At 40.5% G+C, this 25,359-nt stretch overlaps 1 protein-coding gene across 3 annotated transcripts in view; it reads right to left on the bottom strand.

Moving 5' to 3' along the window:
- BCAS1 (brain enriched myelin associated protein 1) overlaps positions 1-25,359 on the bottom strand; it is a 113,411-nt gene that overhangs the window by 38,055 nt on the left and 49,997 nt on the right. For all 3 annotated transcript variants that reach the window (XM_036824145.1, XM_036824146.1, XM_036824147.1), the window contains exons 5-7: positions 9,657-9,803; positions 8,554-8,598; positions 5,996-6,130 (exon numbers count right to left, since the gene is read on the bottom strand). In XM_036824145.1, the coding sequence (XP_036680040.1) occupies positions 5,996-6,130; positions 8,554-8,598; positions 9,657-9,803 (327 nt within the window). The remainder of the gene's footprint in view (positions 1-5,995; positions 6,131-8,553; positions 8,599-9,656; positions 9,804-25,359) is intronic.

The following is a 25,359-nucleotide window of genomic DNA, read 5'->3' as shown; positions in this document are numbered from 1 at the left end:
GCTGTTACTTCCATGCTCTGCCACCTCCTGACTCATGGGACAAAGGAAGAGTTAGGAGAATTACAGTCTCCATTTATCTCGACGTGAGTGAACACTGCATTAAAATTTTTAACACTGGGCTCACCTGACCTAACCTCGTCACCTTAAGCATCTTAATCTTAATGATTCTTGGTCCAGGGACTTGTGACACAACCCTTTAAATTCCCAGGGAGGTCAGATCTTTGACTACATTTTCTGAATAAAAGAAAAAAAAATCTGGCAGTAAAAACAGGGTGTGGAAAAATTCAGGACATTTCAGAGTATTTCTGATGTTGGAAAGAGTCTTAGGGACCACCTAATCGAATGCCCGAATTTTCAGGGATGGGGAAATTGAGGTATACGATCTGCCCTACACTAACCAGGGGCACAGTCTGGTCTCAGATCCAGACTTCTGGCTCCTATCTGGCGCTCTTTCCACACTGCACGTTGCCCCTCCAAAGGGAGATCACAAATAATGTGAACTTTACTATCTGATGTAAGACACAGTATCTTCTGTGCTGACTTTTTTGATACTAAGAGGGAGTCATTTACTGAACAGATTCTATGTTCGAATCAGGAGCTACAGGGCCAATGTATAGAAATGACTTTTGTGATAGGTGATCCTGGAATAATCCCAGTTCCATTTAAAAATGTATAAAACCGCATAATGCTAGGGTTTAAAATAACCTCTGCCTTGTATCAACAGTGCAGTCAAAATGGCTGAGCTCAGACGGTTCTGCATTTATGCATGTTCCAAATGGTCTCGGACACCTGGTGCTGTTTTAGCTCTAAATGGTAATTAAATTAACAAGCACTGGTTGAAGGGGAAGTGCCCTCCACCAACTAGCTTGCTTGCTTTTCCAGAAAATAGGAGGAAAGTATTATGATTTATTCATTTACTCATAAAAAATGCATCGACTGCCTTCTATGACCTGTGATGGGTACTGAGTGCTGGGGTTACACGTCCTCATGGAGAGAGAGAGAGACACCAAACAAATAATTCCACAAACGTATGTAAAATTTCAACTATGATAAGTGCTGTGGGGTGGAGGGAAGGATTTGGTGCTAAAAAAAAAAAAGGCTAAACTAGGGAATTAGATCCATCATGGCAATCAGGAAGGCTTGATAGAGAAAGGGATGCTGTGCCATGACCTGAAGGGTGACTAGAAATTAGCTGGAGGAGGGAGGAGAAGCACACCAGGCACAGGGCACTACGTGCTCTCAGAGCCCTCGGAAAGCATCAGAGAGCTGTGACGGAAGCAGGAAGCAAAGGAGTAGCCAGGCGTGGTCCCCAACACCAACTCCCCTTCTGCTTTCTTGGGAAAATCCCCACTTGCTCAAGGGGTCCATGTTAGACCAAGAATCTGGGGGGTGAGGCTGACCTCACTTCTATCTCTAAGAAAGGGTTCTTGTTGGCTTAAGTAAACCATCCATCCTCCTCATGTCATTACAGTAGATGCTCCATTGCTCCACACTGCTTTGATTTAAATTCTGCTGCTTTGCTTTCTATACTTAGAGATGCCGTGTTACCTGACCAGCTCCTGGATACCCCTTCATATGTTCTCAGCCTACTCAGCCAAAGCCACATGGGGGTTACCAAAAAAAGCTAGTTCTGGAGTTCTAGAATTCTACCAGGACAGGTCTAGTTTGCTTAGCCCATCACACACCTCTGGTTTGGCTGGTTTTACCCTTTCCTTTTGTTCCCCTCAGCCTCCTCTCTCTCTCAGCCTCTTGAAGAGGGACTAGGGTCCAAGCAGACTAGGCACAGAGATGGCCAACTTTTAACTCTGATTTAATAATAACAATAAAAGGTACCAGTGCCAGGCACCGTTTTAAGCAATTGAATGTTCTAACAACAGTCCTATGAGGAAGGAACTAATTGTTATGTCCATTTTATAGTTAGGGAAATTTTGGTCCCAGGTGGTTAAATAACTTGCCTGTGATTGCACTTATAAGGCGACAGAGTTGGCATCTGAATCTAGGGCGTCTGATACCCAAACCCAGACTCTGAATAGCTACTCTGTCTACACTGCTTCCAACAGACCAAGGTCTCCCCACTCCACGTGCTGTTGTGCCCATCAGGGGATGGAACCGTCTACGCCACATGCATTCTCAGCCACGGCAATCTTAACTCCACGTGGGGGAAAGTTGGGGGGTGAGATTGCCCTTGTTCTTGGGGCGGTGTGTTATGGGCAATTTTTAGATGTTTATATTGCCTATGGCCCTACTAAGGGCCACAGTACATCAACAGATAAACAGTGTAGCTGTTGTACTAAAATTCCATGGGGAGAAGGGCAATTAGGGAGAAAATATCTAAAGAAGCTTCATGGTGGGGGGGGGTGATAATGGGAAAAAGGTTGAGAAACACATCTATACTGATCAGTTTTGTTGGGAACTGGCCAATTCTCTTTGCCCTGGGAAGATACCCTGAGATCTTCGAAAAACATGACGAGGACATGACCCTATCATATGTATAGTAATATAATATAATGAATATATCTGTGTAACTGTTGAGTATGCATCTCTCTGGCCAGAGTATGAGTTCTGTGAAGGTAAGAGCTGTTATGTCTTAGTCACCATTACATTCCTACCTCCCGTCAGACCCAGTGTCTGGCTCAAAACAGGCATTAAATAAATAACAAATTAATTTTACGAGAGGGGCCACAGAGAGCTACCCACATGGCATCCTGCCATGTCATGTTTCCGTCCACCCACCCCCTCCTTACAGGGCTGTGGAGTCACACACCCCATTAGTCATCCTCTCCCTGCCTACTCATCTCCTCGCTTCCCAGAGAAGTGCCCCAAATGGTGTTCTGCCAGCATCCACTGAATTCATACTCTTTGTCTGCATTACGGAGGAGACTACGAAAATTCTATCCATGTTTTTTGGAGACAATCCCCTGAGTAGGGTTGCCAGATTTAGCAAATAACAGTGAGACTATAGGATGTCCTGTTAAATCTGAATTTCAGATCAACAAAGAATAATTTTTTTTTTTTTATTTTTTTATTTTTATTTATTTTTTTTTTTTAAGATTGATTGATTGCTATGTTGGGTCTTCGTTTCTGTGCGAGGGCTTTCTCTAGTTGTGGCAAGCGGGGGCCACTCTTCATTGCGATGCGCGGGCCTCTCACTATCGCGGCCTCTCTTGTTGCGGAGCACAGGCTCCAGACACGCAGGCTCAGCAATTGTGGCTCACGGGCCTAATTGCTCCGCGGCATGTGGGATCTTCCCAGACCAGGGCTCGAACCCGTGTCCCCTGCATTGGCAGGCAGATTCTCAACCGCTGCGCCACCAGGGAAGCCCAAGAATAATTTTTTTGCATAAGGATGCCCCAAATATTGCCTGGGACATAACTTAGATTTATACTCAAAAATTATTTGCTGTGTATCTGAAATTTGAATTTAACTGGGTACTATTTATCTGGCAACCCTACCCATGAAATTCTAATGTATTAGATCTGGAGACTGCATATCAGATGACCTTACCTTCTTCCACAAGAAGTTTTCATCATTTTCACATTTGAGTGTGGGAGAGGGCATGTGTTAGTAAGATGGAAACATTGTACCAAGAACCAAAAAACAATGAATGTGCGGCATAAGCTTACGAACACTATGAGGTAGCTGCTAATATTTTAGCTGCCTTAACGGAGAGGGTGGGCATTGAGCAAACCTGAGTGGGGAGGGGAACATTTATGGGCGTGGCAAAGACATTCTAAAACAATGTCCTGCTTTGTGTGTATGTGTCATGTCCAACGTTTGAAGGTCGTGTGAAAAGGTTTTATTCTGAGGAATTGCATGTGATTAAGCCAAGAAAAAAAAAATTCAGATTCAGCAAAGAAACGCTGACACCCTTATTATTTATAAAAATAAACTTATTTCATTGATTAACGTCAGCCTTTCCTCCTCTTTGAAACTAAGCAAATTCTTTTTATAGGAAGGAAAATTGACATACAAAGAAATGAACCGAGGAGTTAACCAGAATTGGTACCCACTGTATTTTTTTTTTAAGAGCAAAACTAGAAGATAACGTTTTATCCTTGAATTTGCTTGGATGTCTTCTTTTCTGTCCTTGGTCACACTGAAATCAAGGCGGATGAGTATCACACCTCCCATAATCATGCAACAAGGTTCACTGATGGACTCTGGCTGGGCAATTTTAATGGCCCTGTTTTCCTATCTTTTTGGACGACAGAACAACCAATTGAGGAAAAGAAAAACACTGTCCTAGGCATGAAGTTTTTAAAAGCCAATGAGATCTACCACACTGCTGTATAAATGAGAATTAAGAACATCAGGGAATTGTCCCCTTACTTTACGTTGACGTAAAAAAATAGACCAAATGTAACTCAAGGCAAAACCTTAGGTCTGCGTTACAGAATCCCAGAAAGTGTCGTTTCTTCCCCGTCATCCCAGTGGTTTTAGAATCCTCTCCTACCCCAAAAGTCAACTCAGTTGGCAGGATGTGAAGCCAACAATTTGGGGAAGCCCCAGGAATACTGAACTTGGGTGGTCCACTTGTGGGAGGGGAGAGATTCTGGAGGCATGAAATGAATGTCGTGATGAGATGCAGATCTGCGGGGGTCGGGGGAGGGGAGTCATAGCGTCTTAAACTTTCAAGGCCCCCTACTCACCAAAGCACCCCGTGGGAATTCAGCTAGATTCCTTTGTACCAGATCCATGACACATTTCACTAGCAGTTACCAAACTGTCGCCCACATACAGTGGTACCACTTTTTAATGTTCCCTCCCCCATTGCAGTATCTCTCATCCACCTCCTTGTCTCGTTACAGAACAAAATAACCCTGTATAGAAATCGAAGGGTGGCTTCATAACATAATTTGTTTATGCAAATATAGATTCTGCTGGGAGAGCTTTCTATGGAGCTTTTATTTGCATACACAATCCTGGGACTATAACATCCAGCTGGGGAAGTTTTTCAAGTAAGTTCATTCAATTTAGTGGAGAATGGTGGATATTTTAAACAAATTTAGAAGCATGCTGGCCCAAGTCAGGGATCCTTTTAATTGATGGCTTCAGACAAATACTGGCATTTTCTTAGACGTTAGAGGAGTGAAATCTCCAAAACTCACTTCTCTGTTGTCTTTACTTCCCAAGAACGTGGAGACAGAACTTGCTCTGCCTTCATTCATTGTTTTGTTCTGCCTGGGCTTCCATTTGGGTTCAGTATAAGTTTAGTTAATACAGGGAAGAGATGGAACAGACCACAGGAAGATAGAATTGTTATCTTGAGGTTAGAAGAGCATTTCCCAAAGTATAGCAAGCATACCATTGGTGGGATCAGAGATGGCCTTAGATTGTGCTATGATATTAAATAATATTAAAATCGTGAAAATACTTTTCCTTTTTCAATTCTCATCTTTCTAAGACCATTCAGGGGAAAATCTCAGTCTGGGGCTGGTAGAGAAATCTTTAACATTTCCCTACCACTGGCTAATTGCCTTTTCATAAAGCTAGAAAGGGCAATAGATTCGGAGCTTAACACAAGCGAGACAGCTAGAATGTAATCTCTTTTTTTATTGCCCATATAATGGTACATTCCTCTTATGAAAAATGATCTGCTTTTCCAAGCGTGATGTAATACAAAGTTGCTTTTACAGATATCTTTAAATAGGAAGTGAGTCAATTTCAATATAAAAATATCAAGTAAATAGTGGTGTATCTGCCAAAAACGATGAAGGTGGTATGCAAACATTCAACATTTGGGAAACACTAGGTTAGAAGAATAATCTCAGAACCCTGGTCCACACTAGGAAAGTAGTCTGAGATGTTTACAATTATGGGGACTTAAAATCTCTGAAATTTGATTCACATAGTACTTAATTCCCCTCTAATGATTTCTACCACCCAAGGCTCTGTCTTCACTGAAGTGGAGCTGGCTGGATACAGGATGGGCGCATGTGTCATGTGGTGAAGACCAGGGTTCTTATTTTTCCTCCTAGTTTAACAAGATACAGACCTTATGCCTAAAGAATTTTCTAAAGGCGAGTCCTAGCCTGGGGCTATGCAGATGCTTTTTCTTGGTGCCTTTAGCCTGGATCTCGGATGTCTTCTGCCCAGCTTGTCCATCACAGGCACTTTCTGCTTTAGATGCCTTTTGGGCAACAGCAGTCACAGCTTAGAACTTTGTTTTTAAACAGAATGCATTTTTTTTTCTGTTGTTTTTAAGTGCAGTAATCCACTTTGTCAATTAGCTGCTGGTGTATCACCCCCATCTCCCAATCACAAGACATCATGTGAATGCTTATCTTTTTCAAACTCTCAAAGACGATTTGTTAAAGTGCAAATTCACAGTCTATCTCAGGTACATGTTGATTTTCAACACGGCAACCTATTTAAATGACCCAGATTAATGCAGCTCCATTTGCTAAAGACAATGACAAGATATTTAAGCTTTGTCTACGGGACATGTAATATCCAGGTGAAAAAATTTTAAAAATAAACAAGATAATGCAGTCCCTACCCGATGATTTTTAAAAACCTAAATGCTATTGCCACGTGAAACAGAAGAAAAAATACCTGAAGACAAGCAATTTATTTTTGCATCCTGGAGTCAAGTACTGCCACTAAATGGCTTTCATTCTCAAACTGATCTCCTCTTTTTCCGTATTAGAAACTTCAGGGAAGCAGTATCACCCACAAAGATTTCAACTGACTTCTAGATGGGCAGATCTCCTGGGCAAAAGATGTTTCTAGAGTGAGTCAGTCCACTGAGCCAAAGTGAGGGGAAATTGGAACCAACATAGCCCAGCTACAACCATTCAGAATTGTTGACTCAAGTCACAAATGGCAGGGGATTTTGTGTGGGCAGCAGTGGAGTGTGCTAAAAATTGCCCAGGGCCAAATGAGAAGACGGACAAAAGTGTTGACATTTCAAAAGCATGAATCCAAGAACTTCAGTAGAAAAGATGTCAAGAAGGCAGGTATGAGAACCAGGTTGGCAGAAAGAGGTCCGTTTGTGGGCATCACGGACGACCTACATTCACAAAACCCGCTTTTGAGATCCAGTTCCATCAGCAATGAGCGCATAGCTCTCTGGGCAGGGCCATGAGATTTTACCACTAGGTACTTTCAGCTCGGACCACATTCTGGGTGGGGGAAGAGTCTTGATGCGTGAGCAGCTAAAGGGAGTGAGGGCATCAGGTCACTCGGGAAGCCACACAACACACCCACATACCCCACTGTTTATAGCCTATCGTGCTGACTATGTGATTTCCAACAATGCAAGACACAGAACCCAAAGAGAAACATTTGGACCCAACCATTCATTGAACTTGACCCTAGCTGCCTTGTAGCAAATAAATAACCTTATAGGAAAATGCACGCAGATACCTCAGATATATCTTTTTTTCCAGTGGAAGAAGAAAATTCTAGAGGAACCAATCAGTACAGTACAGATGTAATCCTGGTGTTCAGTCTGTCCTGCTGTGATTATGGAAATAGGGATCACCTACATTTGAATAGAGCTCCATGGTTTACCAGGCACTATCACACCTTCATTCAGTCCTGGGGTTGGGGAGGTAGAATTTTTATTGCCCCAGTTTTACAGGGAAATTGGAAATTTGGGTTCAGACAGGTTAGGATCACACAGCTATCAAGTAGCAGGACTGCGGCTCGAACACAGGTCTTCTGAGACAAATTCTAGGATCCTTTTCACAACTTAGCCCCTTCAAATATGGGGAGCAGATATACTGGGTTGGCCAAGCCATTTGTTTGGTGCCAGTGCCTTTCAAAGCACTTTCAGTTATCAAAAGGAGGATACAAGACATTTATCTGTCACCAAGTTAAATTTCCCTCACGATTCCCGTGAAATTTAAACCACGTGTTCTACGAAAGGAAATCGGTTCTCTCAAGTGCAAAGGGAAAACATCTCTAGAAAGTAGTCATTCCAAACAAAATGTACTTTGAGGGGAACTGGCTGAATTTCTAGGATGACAGTGAAAAAGCACACACTCTCCAGGGCGTCCTAACCCCTCTACATGTTCCTTCATTTGGCAAGTGTCGACTGGTGACTACTTCATGCCACCAAGCAATTGCTGTTGCAGTGGAGACTAACTTTTTTCAAATTACATGAAAAACAAAGCAAGACATATTTTTTAAAAACCAAAATCTAGCAGCTCACATCTGCTTTAAATTGAGTCTCACCACTTTTGCATTTCCAGTGGCTAACTTTTACCATATTCCCTGGGTCTCTCTACACACAACTAAAAAGACTTAAGATGATATATAATTATTAGTATTCTGTTCTTATTCTCTGTAAGAAATTGGTTTTTATGACATTATTTAGCCAGAATTGGCACATATTTCAAGCTTCCCACCAAAATTTTCATTAAAATACCATTAATGTAAGTGGAACATTTTAAAGACAATCTAACAGCACTATTAAATTGCTAAATATGTATATATCTGTGTATGTATATCACATGCACACAAAATTCAAAAAACAAAGAAGCATACATAAATTCAAATCCAATTCTACACACAAACCCAAACCCAAACACACTTCAAATGACCTACCGTGTCTTCCAGATCTTTTTTTGTTTCAGCTTTGTTAGGCGAAACCTTAAAAGTTTGAGAAAAACCAAATGTTAAAAACCATAGCTCTGTAGGGTGTTTCTCCTTCTTTCTTTTTTTTTTTTTTTGGCTGTGCTGTGAGTCTTGCGGGATTTTAGTTCCCCGACCAGGGACTGAACCTGGGCCCCGGCAGTGAAAGTGCCGAGTCCTAACCACTGCCACCACCAGGGAATTCCCTATTTCGTATTTTTATTTAGGGTGGTCCACTTCACTCTACAAGTAAGGAATGTAATGAGAAGTCCTTTTAATTTAGTAGAAACCCATGGACTTCTGGGTAATACCTAAGTATACATAAGTTAACAAAGTTAATATTTTATAATGAAACGCATCAGATCTTATACATTCACTAAGAGCTTGACCACATTCAAAACTGTCTCCTGGATGGCTACACACTTTCCAACAAGTCCACCACTAATCCAAACAAATGTACAACCCTTTGGTGTTTGTGGCACATTCGGTTGACTTTTTCTGTTTTATCTTTTGAAGTTGGTCTTGGTCTTTGGAAATAGCCCAAACACTTGGAGCTGTCTGTTTAATTATGCATTCACTCATTCAGCCCTTTTTTGAGTGTCTGGCAGGTGCCAAGCTTCAGGGTCTGAAGAGTCAGACAGGAGCAAGCAATGCAAGATGTGGGTCCCTGCCTCCACCCAGTCAAATGGGAGCTTTAGATGTAACAAGATAGAAAGTGATTTCTACAGTTTTATTTGCCATTTGAGTGGCAAAAATGCTTTGATAGGTCAGCAACTCAGGGAAGTATTTTCGAATTATTTTTATGATCAATGAGCATAAGATATCCAATTGCGGTAGCGTTCTACTACCACATAGCTCATGTCGTATAGTTAATCTCACAGTTCCCAGCAACTAAAGACGCCTTCACTGAAAGCCAATTCCCTTACGAAGCACATCTTGTCCCTGTTCTCCAATGTCCCAGCTGCATCAAGCCGTTTAGAGCAATAACATTCAAGTATGCATCATTCTTAGATCTAACAAAACTTTCGAGCAATAGAATTGAGGAACAGAATAGAAAAGGAGATGAAACTGCTTACCAGAGTTTTAAAGAAGCTCATGATGGAATTATTATTCTCTGTCTGGGGGTCCTCCTTTGCAATCTCCAGTTCTTCAGGGACCCCGGGGACAGAGCAACTCACAGTTGGGATTTCCTGTCCTTCTTTTCCCGTGCCGTCAGCTATGTCCTAGGAACAAGACAGAGTTTTCATGGTTGCAACTTGTTGAATGTGGGCTCTCAAAGTAATATTTTTGCTTCGCGCCCCTGTCTCCCTTACCCTCTAATTCCAGCCATACTTCTTCTGCCCACAGGAGTGTAGAACAATCAGGAGCTTATGAGAGTCACTCTTCCTTCCCCGCCCCCTCTTTCTAACATAATCAGCATTTGCAGTTAGTTGGAGGGACATTGTTTGGAGCCAGAGGCTAACAAACACAGCAGTGCACGTTGCATCCCAAACAAAAACCCTTTTCTCCCAATTCTGCACAGAGGTTATGTATGATGCCAATATTTTGTGGTCTTCCAGTTTAATCATGGAAGATGCCTCTATTTGATTTTCCACAATCCCCGCAGTGGTGAATTGTATCAACTGAAAAAAAAAGTAGATATTTTAAAATAATAATTCCGCTTTCAGGATCTGAGAGTTAATTGTGCGAAGGATGTGCTATTGGGACGGATTTTCCTCTCTAACTCACCCAGGAGGGTGGGATGCATGCTGAATAGCCTCCTTTTTTCACGTTCACTCCCATGACCTTGGGCCAAGCCAGGTTACCTCAAACCCATTCATTCTTCAGGCTCGGGCTCAAGTTTACTGTCTCCATTGAAGTCTTTCTGGGTCACAGCACCCATGGAACCTACTCCCTTCTCTGAGTTTCTAGACCACCTCCTCCTGCACACTCACTTGGCACGTGGGTTACCCTAATGCCAAGGACTGGGCCAGAATAGCCTGCATTAAAAACGGGGTTATTGTGGAACGGCAATAAAAATGCATAAACACACTTTGGTGAATATTTTAAAAAGTAATAATAATGCTTGTATCCCACAGGGTTTCCCTCAGCCCCAGCACTCCCTCTAAATGGAGCAGTGCTTCTTGTGAAATGCCTCTTAAAGAGCTGGAACTTCATAAAGCCCAAAGCAGATAGAAGCCATGGCCTTAACAAGCTTCTCGGCTTTTCTAGTTAATTCCAGGCAAAATGTGTTTTACTTGGGAAGAGATGAACTTTTAAACAGGTTCTAATATAACTTACTGTTCATATTAGAATAGAACTCTAATGAGTGGAACTTTTTATAATGCCTAGGTATAATTCGGATCCAGGTTGTTAAGTAGGTTGATAAGGAGGATGGCTGAAAAGTTTGTTTATAGCAGATGAGTGTGGTATACCTACAGGGGTGGTGATTTTACTTTAGGTGGTGCATACACATGCACACATACACGTGCACATACACGCACGAGGTTATTCTTTAAAAGTGCTTTTTGGAAAGATATTTCTTTGGTACAATGGATATTTTTGCTTGGATGAAGTTGAGTAGAAAATTTTTAGATTAAATGTTAAATTAAAAATATTACATAAATCAGGACTCCCCTGGTGGTGCAGTGGTTAAGAATCCACCTGCCAATGAAGGGGACATGGGTTTGAGCCCTAGTCCGGGAAGATCCCACATGCCGTGGAACAACTAAGCCCGTGCGCCACAACTACTGAGCCTGCGCTCTAGAGCCCGTGAGCCACAACTACTGAGCCTGTGTGCCACAACTACTGAAGCCCACACGCCTAGAGCCCATGCTCCACAGCAAGAGAAGCCACCGCAATGAGAAGCCCATGCACAACAACGAAGAGCAGCCCCCGCTCACCGCAACTAGAGAAAGCCTGCGCACAGCAACGAAGACCCAACGCAGCCAAAAATAAATAAATAAATTAATTAATTTAAAAAATATTACCTAAATCATCAAGCAGGTGTTTGGAACATGAGCCATTATGAAAGTGGTACCAGGACTAAATCTAATGGAGAGGTGCCCCACTAGGCCTGATGGAGCTATTGCCTAGGAAAAAGTTATTTATTTCCAACCACGCATTTACTCACCTTCACTCAATAACTTGATGGGGGAATTCTGACCATGCACAAACTGTATAGAGGCAACATGACATTAGCACCGGCTCTGGAGCCAGCCCGCCCAGACTCCACTGTCTGCTCCATCCTTCACACCAGTGCGATCCTGGGCATGTTCCCTGACATCTGTGCCTGGGTTTGCTCATTTGTAAAAGGGTAATCAGTAGCACCTGTCTCTCGGAGTTGTCGGGGTGTAAATGGGATAATCCATCGACAGGATTTAGCATGGTGTGTAGCACACAGTAAACATGCAATGAATGCTAGCTATTATTATTATTATCATTATTGTTACTATCATAGTTTAAGTTACTGAGCCTTGTTCTGAGCCTGGTGAGATTAACAAAACGAATCAGACACGTTCCTCTCTTGAGATGCTTACAGTCTCACAGTGGATAAAGGCCAGCAGCAGAGAGGGATAAGTACTCGGATAAAAAGATAAAAGAATTCTACTAGCCCACTTAGCCCTGCACAGCTAAAAATGAGGAAGATGAGGGAATGGAGGGTGACCAGGGTGATGCTACTTCTGACAGTCAGTGACGTTCTCTAAGAAGTTTGCATGTAGGTGGGGAAGGCAACTATTCTGGGGGGGTGTGACCCCCCCAGGCTGGGCCAGCTGCTCTGAGCCACTCTGGTCTCACAGCCCCTGGGCTCCCTAGCGCTCACCACAGTGAATGGAAGGGTCTGCGTCTGGTCACCCCCAGCTCCCAGACTTGGAGCTTCCTATGGGAGACCAGGGGGCATGATTCCTCTCTGTGATCCCAGGGCTGGACACACAGGGAGCATTACTGAACTTCCTGGAGATAAACTGAACCACAGGGAGGTCAACTGAAGAGGAAACAAATCAGTAAAACGCAGGGCAGTCCCACGGGTCTAGTTGCCATCAGGGAAAACCTGCCAGGAGGGAGATCCTCTGAGCAAGGGAGATAACTACTAGTATTTCTTCACCCAGGACAGAGAACTCGGGCTGGAGAAGACACAGTTCGACAGAATTCTGGGAGTGGAGGGGCCCCTCAACTTTCTGCTCAGTCCTGTGGCATCTTGTCCAGACATCTCTGAAGATGCTTCCCTGACTCCCCCAGTGCAGTGACGTCTCCAGACGTGGAGAGCAGCTCATGGATGACAGACCCTGCTGGCCCAGTGCAGGGAGCTGGCTTGTTGGCCCAGGGCTCTTCCCAAGTGAGAGTTTATGGTCTCTCAAACTGAACTTGAGCCCTTTTTGTGACATATGTTTCTCTTCTTAGGCTGGTTTTAAAAAAGAACATAAGACTCTGCTTCCAGGAAGAAGGAGGATATAGACTTTCCCTTATTCCTCCCACTAAACACAGTGGAAAATCCTGGACATTATGTAGAAAACAAACACAAAAGGACTCCGAGTGGTGGAGAGGAGAAGGCAGACCAGCTAGGCACCTCAACAACTGTTGTTGAATTCAACGGTGGTGAATTCCCTGGGTTATCCTTTTGCCGCAGATATCCTGGACTTGGAGTTGGAGAAGCCAATGACCTGGAAACACCGATGGGCACTGGCCAAAAAAACCCTCTCGAAACGCCTGCTCGAACCAAAGGGCCAGGAAAGGGCCAGTCTAGCATGACAGAAAGCTTTTAGACAATAACTGCTCTCCACCAGCCAAACACCGTAGAAATGCAAATAAAAACCACGATGTAATATCACCTCACACCTGTCAAAATGGCTATCATCACACGACAAGAGATAACAATGTTGGCGAGGATGTGGAGAAAAGGGACCCTTGTGCATTGCTTGTGGGAACCTAAACTGCTGCAGCCACTATGGAAAACAGTATGGAGGTTCCTCAAAAAATTAAAAATAGGCCTACTATATGATCCCACAATCCCACTCGTGGGAAAGAAAATGAAAGCAGAATCTTGAAAAGATGTCTCTACTCCCATGTTCATTGCAGCATTATTCACAATAGCCAAGATATGGAAACAACAAGTGTGTCTGTCTACAGATAAATGGATAAAGAAGACTGTATATAATATACATTATTCAGCCATGAAAAAGAAGATAATCCTGCCATTTGTCACAACATGAATGGACCTTGAGGGCATTATGCTAAGAGATAAACGTCAGAGAAAGACAAATACTGTATGATATCACTTATATGTGAAATTTTTAAAAGCTGAACTCATAGAAACAGAGAATGGAAAAGTGATTGCCAGTGGTTGGGGGGTGGGAGAAATGGGGAGATGTCGGTCAAAGGGTACCAACTTCCAGTTATTAGATGAATAAGTTCTGGGGAATCTAATATACAGCATGGTGACTATAATTTACAATACTGTATTATATACTTGAAAGTTTCTAAGAGAGTAGATCTTAAATGTTTTCATCACAAGAAAGAGATGGAAATCATATGAGGTGATGGGAGTTGTTAACTAACCCTACTGTGGTAATTATTTTGCAGTATGTACGTGTATCAAATCATCAAGTTGCACACTTTAAACTTACACAAAAATTATATTTCAGTTACATGTCAATAAAGTTAGGAAATAATACCATTTATGCTTGTACCAAAAATGAAACACAAAATATGTACAGGACTTATATGCAAAAAACTATACAATACTGATGAAAGGAATTAAAGAACATATAAACAAACAGAGAGACATACAATGTTCATGAACTGGAAGACTCAACACAATAAAGATGTCACTCCTCCCAAGTTGATAGACAGGTTTAATGCAATTCCTATCAAAATCCCAGCAAGATGTTTTGTAGAGATAGATGAGATTGTTCTAAAATTTATAAGTCAAAGGAATTATAATATCTAAAGCAATTTTGAAAAAAAAGAATTAAGTGGGAAGAAGCAGCCTACCTGATTTCAAGCCTTGTTATTTAGCTATAGTAAGCAAGGCTGTGTGGTACTGGTGGGTAGAAGCATAGACACATAGTTGAGTGGACCAGAAGAGAGAACCCAGAAATAGACCCACACAAATGTGCCCAACTGAGTTTTGACAAAGGTGCAAAAGCAATTCAATAGAGGAAAGATCAGCTTTTCAATAAATGGTGCTGGAACAATTTGACATCCATGGGAGGAAAAAAAAAAAAAAAGAACTTCAATCTAAGCCTTATACCTTATACAAAAAATTAACTCAAAATGGACCAAGGACTTAAATACAAATTGTAAAGTATAAAACTTTCAGGGGAATTCCCTGGCAGTCCAGTGGTTAGGACCCTGTGCTTGCACTGCAGGGTGCACGGGTTTGATCCCTGGTCAGGGAACTAAGATCCCACATGCTGTGCAGCAAGGTCAAAAAACAAACAAACAAACAAAAAACAAAACAAAAAAAACTTTTAGAAAAAAATAAGAGAAAATTTCTGGGATCTATGGCAAAGAGTTCTTAGACTTGACATCAAAAGCATAATCCATAAAAGGAAAAAATGATGAACTGGTCTTCATCCAAATTAAAAGATTTTGCTTTGTGAAAGATCCTATTTAAAAAATGGAAAAAATGGGACTTCCCTGGTGGCGTAGTGGTTAAGACTCTGCGCTCCCCATGCAGGAGGCCCGGGTTCAATCCCTGGTCAGGGAACTAGATCCCACACGCCGCAACTAAGAGTTTGCATACCACAATTAAGGAGCCCGTGTGCCGCAACTAAGATCCCGTGCAACCAAATAAATAAATAAAATTTTTTTTAAATGGAAAAAAAAGCTAGAATGGGGGAGAAAGTATTTGCAAACCACTTTTCTGACAAAGGACTAGAATCTAGAATAAATAAAGAATTCTCGAAGCTCAATAGTAAAACAAACAAACAAACAAAAAACTCAAGCAATCCAATTAGAGAATGGCAAAGACATGAAGAGACATTTCACTGGACAAAAGATATAGATGGCAAATAAGCACATGAAAGATGTTCAATTTCATTAGCCATTAGGGAAATGCAAAGTAAAACCACAATAAGATGTCACCACACACCTATCAGAATGGGTAAAGTGAAAAATAGTGACAGTTTCAAATTCTGGCAAGGAGGCAGAACAACTAGATCACTCATACTCTGCTGATGGGAATGCAAAATGGTACAGCCAATCGGGAAAAGTTTAGCAGTTTCTTAAAAAACTGAATATGCAACTCCAATATAACCTAGCAATTACACTCCTGGCTTTTTTTCCCCCCAGAGAAACAAAGACTGACATTCACACAAAACCCCATACATTAACGTTTATAAAAACTTTATTGTAATGGTTAAAAACTGGAAATGACCAAATGTTTTTCAATGGCCCTCATATTTTACTGATTGAAGTATAAACTATTTCAGTCCTGATGGAGGGCTGAAATTTTGGCATTATCAACTAAAATTTAAAAAAGAATATATTCTTTTACCAAGTGATTCCACTCCTAAGAGCTGATTTTAAACCTCAATTCACGTAAGTGTGAAATAATAAATACACGAGCTTACTCACTACAATGAGGTCATGGCAAATGTTTGGAAACCTGCCAAATGTCATTAATAAGGTCCTGGGTAAATAAATCATGGTACATCCATTCATTGGAAAACTATGCAAGTATTACAAATGAGGAAGCTGTACAGATATAGAAAGTAGTGTTAACTGGAAAAAAAAGCATGGAATAGAACAGAGTGCATATTACATTACCATTTGCTTAAAAAAGAAGGAATGTGAATTTATACTTGTCTTTTGCTTATATATGCTCAAGAAAGACTCATTTAAAAATACAAACAGTGATTATCTATTGCGGGTGGCATTGGTAGAAAAGTATACTGTTTTATAATTTCTTATTTTGAGCCATGTGAATGTATTATCTATTAAAAATTAAAATTAAAACAAAATGTGGGCGACTAATTCCAAATTTTAAAAAACATCCAGAGGGCCACACTCAACACAGTTTGGAAGACGATCCAGCCCAAGGCCACCGGTTTGTGACCTATGCCTTAAATATTGGGTTATTTGTAGGATCTTTGTCCTTAACTACAAATACGTCTTTGCTATTCTCATGAGGCCTGCAGATCATTCTCAGCAAACAGAAATTTTAGATACAAACATAGGTGTTCTCCAGGAAATATCTGGAAACTTCTTTTTAAGCAAACAGGTGTCCACGGTGTCAGCTTGTTTTTCATCCATATGGAAGAGGCCTGTATTTTTTTCCTTTCTGTTGGCTTCAAAGGGCAAACAGATAGGAACACTAGCTAAGTGATCACAATTTGTCATGTTGAAAAATTATGCTGCCTTATCCTAATTTGATTGCCTATAATAAAACGCATATAGAACTTCTGGCACCTTCCTTCCACTGTAAATTGTCAACTGGCTTTCGTCTTTCTCTAAACAAGGTCTGCATTGTCCAAGTGAAAATACAAGTGAAGGCAGGATGATCAAGGCTAAAAAAAGCCTTGTCTGGAACTATTCGTGATGAATGTCTACCTCATCTAGATGTCCCCACCGATTGTGCATACTGGTTTCATTTTGAATCTTTGTACCAAGAAATCAGTGTCTAACAGGCAGTTTAACACAGGAAAATTTGTCTAAAAAATGTTGACTGGTACAGAAACCCATTACTCTTTTCCATCTGTTGGAAATTCGAGCCACATGCCGTCTGGGATTAAAGGGAGGAGCTGTGTTTCCTTTCCCACTTGGTTGCCCCAGCGGCACAAAGGGCATCATTCGCTCAGCAACAATGCTCTCCAGACAAACATCATGTCTTTACTTTTTTTCTTCTGGGAGCACATCACCTGCATACACCCATTGTCAGATTGGGGATGAAAAATGGGATTTGGTTAATTCTTAAAGATAAAAATTTATCCTCCAATTTTCATAGAAGGGGAAGCAAATGACTTAAACAAGCAGGAAGGAACTCTAAGAACAAAGTCTACCAATAATATTTAACAGAACGTCAACATTTCCGAAGCAGTTGGGATTTTTCTTTTTTAAACTTTGTTTTACTACAAAGCCCAAAACCACCGAAGGAGGGTCTACCCCTGTAGCTAATTTTGTATTTTTATTTTTTCCCACTATACCTTCGCAATTCACATCAACGGATAAAAATGCACTTACATCTTTTAAGTCCATGGCAAAAATAAGGAAAGAACTCAAGTAGCACAACCTTAAGAAATGCCGATTACAAAAGGACTTTGAAAACTGCCATCCACAACAAAATTTCTCTTTCCAAAATACACATTAGCTATACGTGTTAAAAATCAGTGTTATTTCTGAGCAAGAAATTGCCACACAAGCTCTGGATTGCACAGTTCTGGAATTACTGTGAGTGAAAATAACCTCCTGTTAAACCGCTTGTTACTACTGCAGTTTCTAATACAATTCAGGATGCTGCAAGCTTCATAGCGCTATCTAGCGGAGGAATCAGGAAATTACCTAGATTGTAGTATTTTCCTTATACTTAGGCAGTACTCAGTACTTGCTCTATTTCTAAAAAAGAGAAAATCTAGATGAGCAAAGAGTAAAAATATAACATGCACCCATTATCCCATTACAGAAAATAACTACTACTAAGAATCTGCAATTTTTCTTTCCACACCCCTCTTTGGGTGGAAGGATGAATATGTGTGGGCAGGCAAGGCAAAATGATTTTTACCCAAAAGTGACCTTTCTGCAAGGCAAAATGATTTTTACCCAAAAGTGACCTTTCTGTATATACTATTTTGAAAGCTGCTTTTTTCTTTCTTTCTTTTTTTTTTTTTTGGCCGCAGCACATGGCATGTGGAACTTCCCCAACCAGGGATGGAACCCGCACCCTCTGCAGTGGAAGCACAGAGTCTTAACCACTGGACCACCAGGAAAGTCCAGAACCTGCTTTTCTTATTTAACATTATGTTATAACCATCTTCACATGTCAATACTTCTATTTCTATGTCATCTTTGTTATGATGTCCAATGTAAGGGTGTACCAGAATCAGTACAAAAACCCTGCAATTAGATCTTTTAGATCTTCCCAACTTTTCTCTTACAGACAGTGCCAGACTTAAAAAAAAAAGCTTGTGGATAAAATGTTGCCCATTTTCTCAAAAATTCCTAGATGTCAAATTGCCTTTTCTAACTTCTTAAGACTTTAAAATTGTGTACTGCCAAAGTGCCACGGTTGAAATAAACTTCCTAGTGATCCAGGTAGTTAAGAAATTATCAGACAGTTCAGAGGGCAATAAAAAGAACATAAAAGTATTGAAACGTGAAATCTAGATTTTCATTGTCTTCTGGCATGTTTTCTAATTGGGGAATCTGCATGACACAGATCTAAAAATGCTCCACTTACCTATTTTTCCCTTCTCTTTTTGGGAGGAGAGAGTGGCAACTGTTCATTTTAGCTGCTTATACTAATTGAATCAAGCAAGGTTGGACCAATTATTCAGTATGATGCTCTTTATTATAAATCATAATCACCACCTGTTTTAATACTCTGTAGACATAACCTCAGGATGTTAAAAACTCATATTCTATCTTGGTGGCAGAAGTGTAACATAGCACCTTGACATGGTAGAGCCTCATTAGCCCATGATATTGACGGATGCAGAGATGTTCTAGTTAAAAGATTAAATAAACCAGTTGTTCATTGTAGTGATAGGTGGAGAGTGGAAAGAAATCTATCAGAGAAAGCAATTCATACTTTCTTCCTATAAATAAGGGTTTTCCATTTTCTGTCTCAGTAACTCCTCTGCTTGAGGGGTAAGTGAATTTGTCAACTTGATTTCCAATGGCAAGTGAAATGCAGGTCGAGGATTAAGCAATACAGTGTTCTTTCCTTGCTTCTGTTTTTGGCAACAGTAATTACTTTGGGGATATTCCTAAGAACACATGAGTTGGCACACTCTTTTTTTTTTTTTTAATTTTTGGTTGCATTGGGTCTTTGTTGCTGCGTGGTGTGCGGGCTTCTCACTGCTGTGGCTTCTAGTTGTGGCACGCAGGCTCAGTAGTTGTGGTGCACAGGCCTAGTTGCTCCGCGGCATGTGGGATCCTCCCGGACCAGGGCTCGAACCCGTGTCCCCTGCATTGGCAGGCAGATTCTTAACCACTGCGCCACCAGGGAAGCCCTGGCACACTCTTAAATACAGTCCATTATGTATGATATAAAATTGAAAAATACATTTACTGTGGGCAAAGGGTGGGTGGAGAGTGATTCCCAGTTCACATCAGGCAAAAAAAGAATCTGTGGTAGATTCTTCTGTTCTATGATCAGCTCCAACATATGCAACCTCCAGACTGATAATGACAATTTACATTTATTAGAGAAAAAAATATCCAACATCAAAAAAACCACTTCAAAATACAAAAGCAAACAACCCATAGCCTAGAACGAGTTTGTCATCTGTTTAACAAACACTTCCCAGTAGTGAGAAAACTGTTTTGAATGCTGCCAAAATTAGGTTGCAGATTTTCTAAGAATGGTTTGGCCTTATACAGAAAAAAGAAAAGTCACATCCTTTTTCCTGAATTTTTACATTAGACCAAATCCTTCCTGACCCTACCCCCTACCCAATCCTAATTATCAGCCCCCTCTCTTCTCTGCTTTCTCAAAACTCTGTTTATTTCATTTGTAACCCTTTTAATACACTGGAACTCTTTGTGTATTTATTTTCGTGTTTATTGTTGGTCTTTCCAATAGAATGAAAACTCCCATGAGGTACATCATTCTATCCATCCTAAAATCATTCCTGGCCCAAAGAAAGCACTCAGATGTTTGTTGAATGAATAAATGAAAGTATCAATGCCTCCCATTTACTGTTCAACACCTGCCGACAAACTGACTCTTGGGCTGGATTTATAGTTTATTAGCCAGATGATCACCTAAATTGCTTCAAATTGCCTTATGCCTTGTGCTATGAAGGATGCAAAGTGGTCTCTGATTGAATTACTCTCAACTCTACTACAAGAAAATAACACTGCAAGTGTTACAGTGAAGGACAACTCACACGCTGTACTATTGGGAACCAATAGGGAGGGGTGGGGACTTGGGTGAACTGGGGAGTGAATGCCCCATCTCGAGGGGCAGTCACAACTGACATCCCACCTGGGAATATAGGATGAAACGTCCCATTTTTCAGAAATTTCTGAAATACGGAATTCTATTGAAATCTCATAATTTAAAACTATTGTCAACTTTGTCAATTTCAGAATGTTATCAATTAATTAAAATATTATTTAAGACACTGTGTAGGTCAAATAAAACCCATCTGTGGCATGATGCATCCTACAAGAGGCCATTTTCCAACTTTGGTCTACATGCTTAGCTCAGCATTTCCTAGAAGAACTATTCCTTGGAAGATACAACTGTTCTATGGATAATTAAGTCTGAGAAGCAGTTAAAGTGAAGCAGGTGTGCTTGCTGCAGGACTTTTCAGAGGCTTTAGTAGGCTGACATCCACTGTGAATCTTCAGGAGAGTATAAAGCAAGTACTATTTTCCGAAACTATTTGACGGTGGCACCCTATTTCTAGGCTGATCTCACTGGACTGATGAGTCCACAGAATGTCAGTTTGGGAAATACTAGCTTCAGGAGTTTTAAAAAGATATGTTTCCAAAGGTTCTAAACGTTCCCTCTTTTTAAACTCATAGGCACAGTGACTAAGCCTGTAGGTGACAAATTCCAGCTCTGCCGCTTTCTAGCCACTTTATCTTATGCAAGTTACTTCACTTCTCTGTGAGTTAGTAAATGCTCAATAAATCAGGACTGTTATTATAACCTTGGAAGGAGAGAATCAGACTGGATAATGCCAAAGGGAAAGTAAACTCAAAATATATTTTGCAAATTCACTGCAAAACACAATTCACTTGATATTCAACCGTGATGATTAACACCATAACATGTTAAAGGCTGAATGAAAAATACCAAATAAATAGTAGAGATTCATGATTCTACATAGTTTATCTATGTGAAAACATCTATAGTGTACATATATTTTGAAATCATTTTTATTTAAAGTTGTGTTAGGCAGAGGTGATAATGAGATTGCAATAATATATTCTAACATTCTTTGAAAAATTGTAACGTGATGCGTATGTACCACCTTCATCCTTGTCAAGTTCATCTAACAAACATTACTGCCTGCCAGGCTGTGCCAGGCAGGGTGCACTGGGGACACCCAGTTGCATAAGAAACAGTGACATCCCTCAAGATCACTGTCTCCCTATGTGAAAAGGGTGATGGTGGTAGAGTTTTTCAAACTTCAGATTGTGACTACGGGTGGATTGGAACATAATTTAATGGATCAAAACCAGCATTAAAACCATCAAATGAAATAGACTGGAAAGAATAGAAAATTCTATTAGAATTTTCTATTAGAAATTTCTATTAGAAATTCTAATAGAAAACCAGCCTGTGTTACGTGCTGTAAGAATACTACTATTTGGTGAATTCTTTGTTTCATGTACATGCATATGTATCAGGTCAAGATGTAAAATCTATTTCTTACCGTGGATCATAGTCAAGTTAAAGAGCTATTTATTTAAATAAATTACCATAGGGGGATACTGTAGTAGCCTTTAGCAGCTCCATCCACTTACTGTTTTTCTCACATAAAGTTGGATAGAAAATAATATATCTGGTTTCTACCTGTGACATATCTTCTTTGCTGGCAGAGCCTGCTTTCTACTGAAGAAACTTTCCAACCCCCCCTTGTACCTCCACCCAGACATGTGACTTGGTTTCACCAATGAGTAAATTTTAGGAAACTCCTATTTCGTTTGATAGGACATTATGACTCTATACACTGCTTGGAACTATGGCAACCTTCTTAAAACCACAAAGCCAATATTTTACAATAACTATAAATGGAGTATAACCTTTAAAAATTGTGAATCACTATCTTGTACACCCGAAACTTACATAATATTGTACATCAACTATACCACAAAAAAAAAAAAGAAAGAAAGAAAAAGAAAAACCACAAGGGATCAAGCCTGTGAACCAAGCCAATACACAGAGGGCACTGAGACTGATGCATCCTGGGGCTGTGAAGATACTGAACCAGACTAAACACCCCACTTCTCGAATTCTTATTATGTACAAGAAATAGTACATTTCCCTCATTAACGAAGCCACTATTGATTGAGTTTTTTTTTTTCTTTACTTGCAACCAAAGGTACCCTAGATGATGTACTATCCAAACTCCATCATACTGGAAGACCATTTGCTCTATTTCATTATTCTTTATTTCTAAGTTTCTGACAATTTAGAAAATATACTATTTCATTTAGCATCATTACTACTGACTGCCCATGTCATCTTTTGTCCTTGCAATAGCGTCTAGGGCAGGCAGTACCTTCCTCTTGTGAATGAAAACACAAGGTTTTGAAATGAGTGAGTGTAACAGGCTTTGGTCACTGCCGGATCTTGATTCCAGTTCTGCCACTAATTTAACTGTGTGGCCTTGAGCCAGTAACTTAACTTCTCTGAGCCCCAGCTTCCTCATTTGTTAAATGGCAATAAAAATATCTACCTTGTTGTGTTGTTATAAGAATCAAAGCCATTAAGGTGTGACAAAGGCTTACTACACGGCCGAGGAATAACCAATTATTAAAAACTGGGGCAATTGTTATTATTTGACTCTACCACACGGCTAGTAAGTGGTAGAATCTGAACTCATTCCTGTGTCAATCAGGCCCCTAACACTTGCACCTCTGCTACAGTAAACGTTTCACATCAAATGTTTCTTAGTGCTAATTTATAAAGTTCATAAAAATTATAGTGTTATAGCTGAAAACCTTGCCTACTCCATAACTTGTATAGTTTAAGACAGGTTTTCCCTCTTTACTGACAAACACTTTTGGGTGGATAGTTCTCTTTACCTGTTGAAATGTCATGGCCTTCTGGCCAGAGGTAAACAGGATGAAATAAAAAACACACCTTGTAATTCACTTGGCCTTCAAATGCTGGAATGAGGGGATTTTTTTCTTTTTGATTTGAGATTAACTTGATATTTCCAATATTGCATGTACTAAAATTTTTGAAAAGCACTTCCTCACATCATTATTCAATTTTTCATAGTTGCAACGTTATTGCAGTTTCAAATAATTGGTAAAAACATAATATTGAGCATGAGAAGTATGGGCTTTGGAGACAGACAATTCTTTTTTAGCTGTGTAACTTGGAGTGAGTGACTTGGTTTCTCTAAAGCTTTGATTTCTTCATCCGTAAAATGGTAAAGATACAAAAATTCCCTTGAAGTTTTGATCTTTCAGTGAGATGATCCCTTCAAAGTGATTTTATCACAGAATTTCACTTAACATATAGAATACAAAAAAAAAAAACCCAAAAAACTAGAGAGATTCATGTCATCAGAAACCAGCCAGGAGTGGGGACACCTGGTCAGCTTCATGGAGAACTCGGCACTTGAAGGTGAAGTAGATTTCTGATAAACAGAGAGAGATGGAGATACAGGCAGAGAAAATCCTGGGGAGTAGATGGCATCTGCACAGGTCATATGTTGGCCATTCTGACCAGATAAATTTAGGGCAATAGGGGAAAATACAGTTAGAAAAACAGACAAAGGAAAGCTGGTAGAGACCCTTGAATGTCAGACAAAGAAACTGGAGCTTGCGGGTATGGGCATTTAAATTCTATTATTTCTAAAAATAATTTTACAACTCCTGCATCTTTTTTTTAACCCAAATTAGGACTTATGCCTTTGGTTATGTAGCTTTCAAATTCGATTCAATTGTGCTATCTCTGCAGATTTTGGTTGAAGACTATGGAAGGGAAGGGCAAAAAGACTAAAATGTGAAGTAAGGGGGAGAAAAACCGTGATACTGATAATATTTCTCAAAATGCAATAGCTCTGTGTTAAGTACTTTACATGACTTATTTAATTTTCACAAGTGTGAATAATGTGAAAATGTGCTTGATATTATTATTATCCCCATTTTACAGATGAAGAAACTGAGGCTCAGAGTGGTTAAGTAACTTGCCCAAGGTCACACAGCCAGTAGGTGACAGACACAGAGTTGAAACCTAGGCTACTTGACTGCAATGTTTATGTTCTAATTCACTCCTTTATACCATGTAGAAAAGGACTGTAGAGATCTTGGTTCTTTCATTCCAGTTCTACCACTAAAGAGCAGTGGTAGGATGGAGTTGCCAGTAACTGAGATGAGAAGCCTGTGGATTAAACAAGTGGGTATGTTGTCGGTGGTGGTGGTGTTGAGTGTGAATGAAGAGTTCAGTTTTGGACCTATCGAGGTCCAGATGTCCAGCGAACATTCAAATAGCGGTGTAGAAATCCAAATAGACAGGTAGCAGAGGCAGCTAGCTACTCAAGTCTGGACTTCAGGGGTAGATCTAGGCTGGAGACATCAATCTGGGACGTGTCAGCAGATGGCTATATTTAACCCTTGGGACTGGAGGAGATCTGCAAGGAAGGAAGTGTAGTTAAAGACGAAGACATCCAAGAACTGAACGCTGGGGACTCCGACGTTTAGGGAGTAAGACTCAGCACGAGAGATTAAGGAAGAGCAGCCAGGGAGGTGGGGAACCTGCAAACCAAGTGAGGATGCTGCTTCAAGAAGGAAGGGATGGTGGGCTGTGTCAGATGTGACCCACAAATAGGGCAGGATAAGGACGGAGACGTACTCAGTTTGGCAGCTGAGGTGAGGGGTGGGGGGAGGTGTGACATAGTGGCAGCTTTGACAGGAGCAGGTTTTATGGAGGACAAAGCCTGAATGGAG

Source organism: Balaenoptera musculus, chromosome 15, assembly GCF_009873245.2.
Source record: "Balaenoptera musculus isolate JJ_BM4_2016_0621 chromosome 15, mBalMus1.pri.v3, whole genome shotgun sequence".
NCBI lineage: Eukaryota > Metazoa > Chordata > Mammalia > Artiodactyla > Balaenopteridae > Balaenoptera > Balaenoptera musculus.
This window is presented reverse-complemented; position numbering and strand designations above follow the sequence as displayed.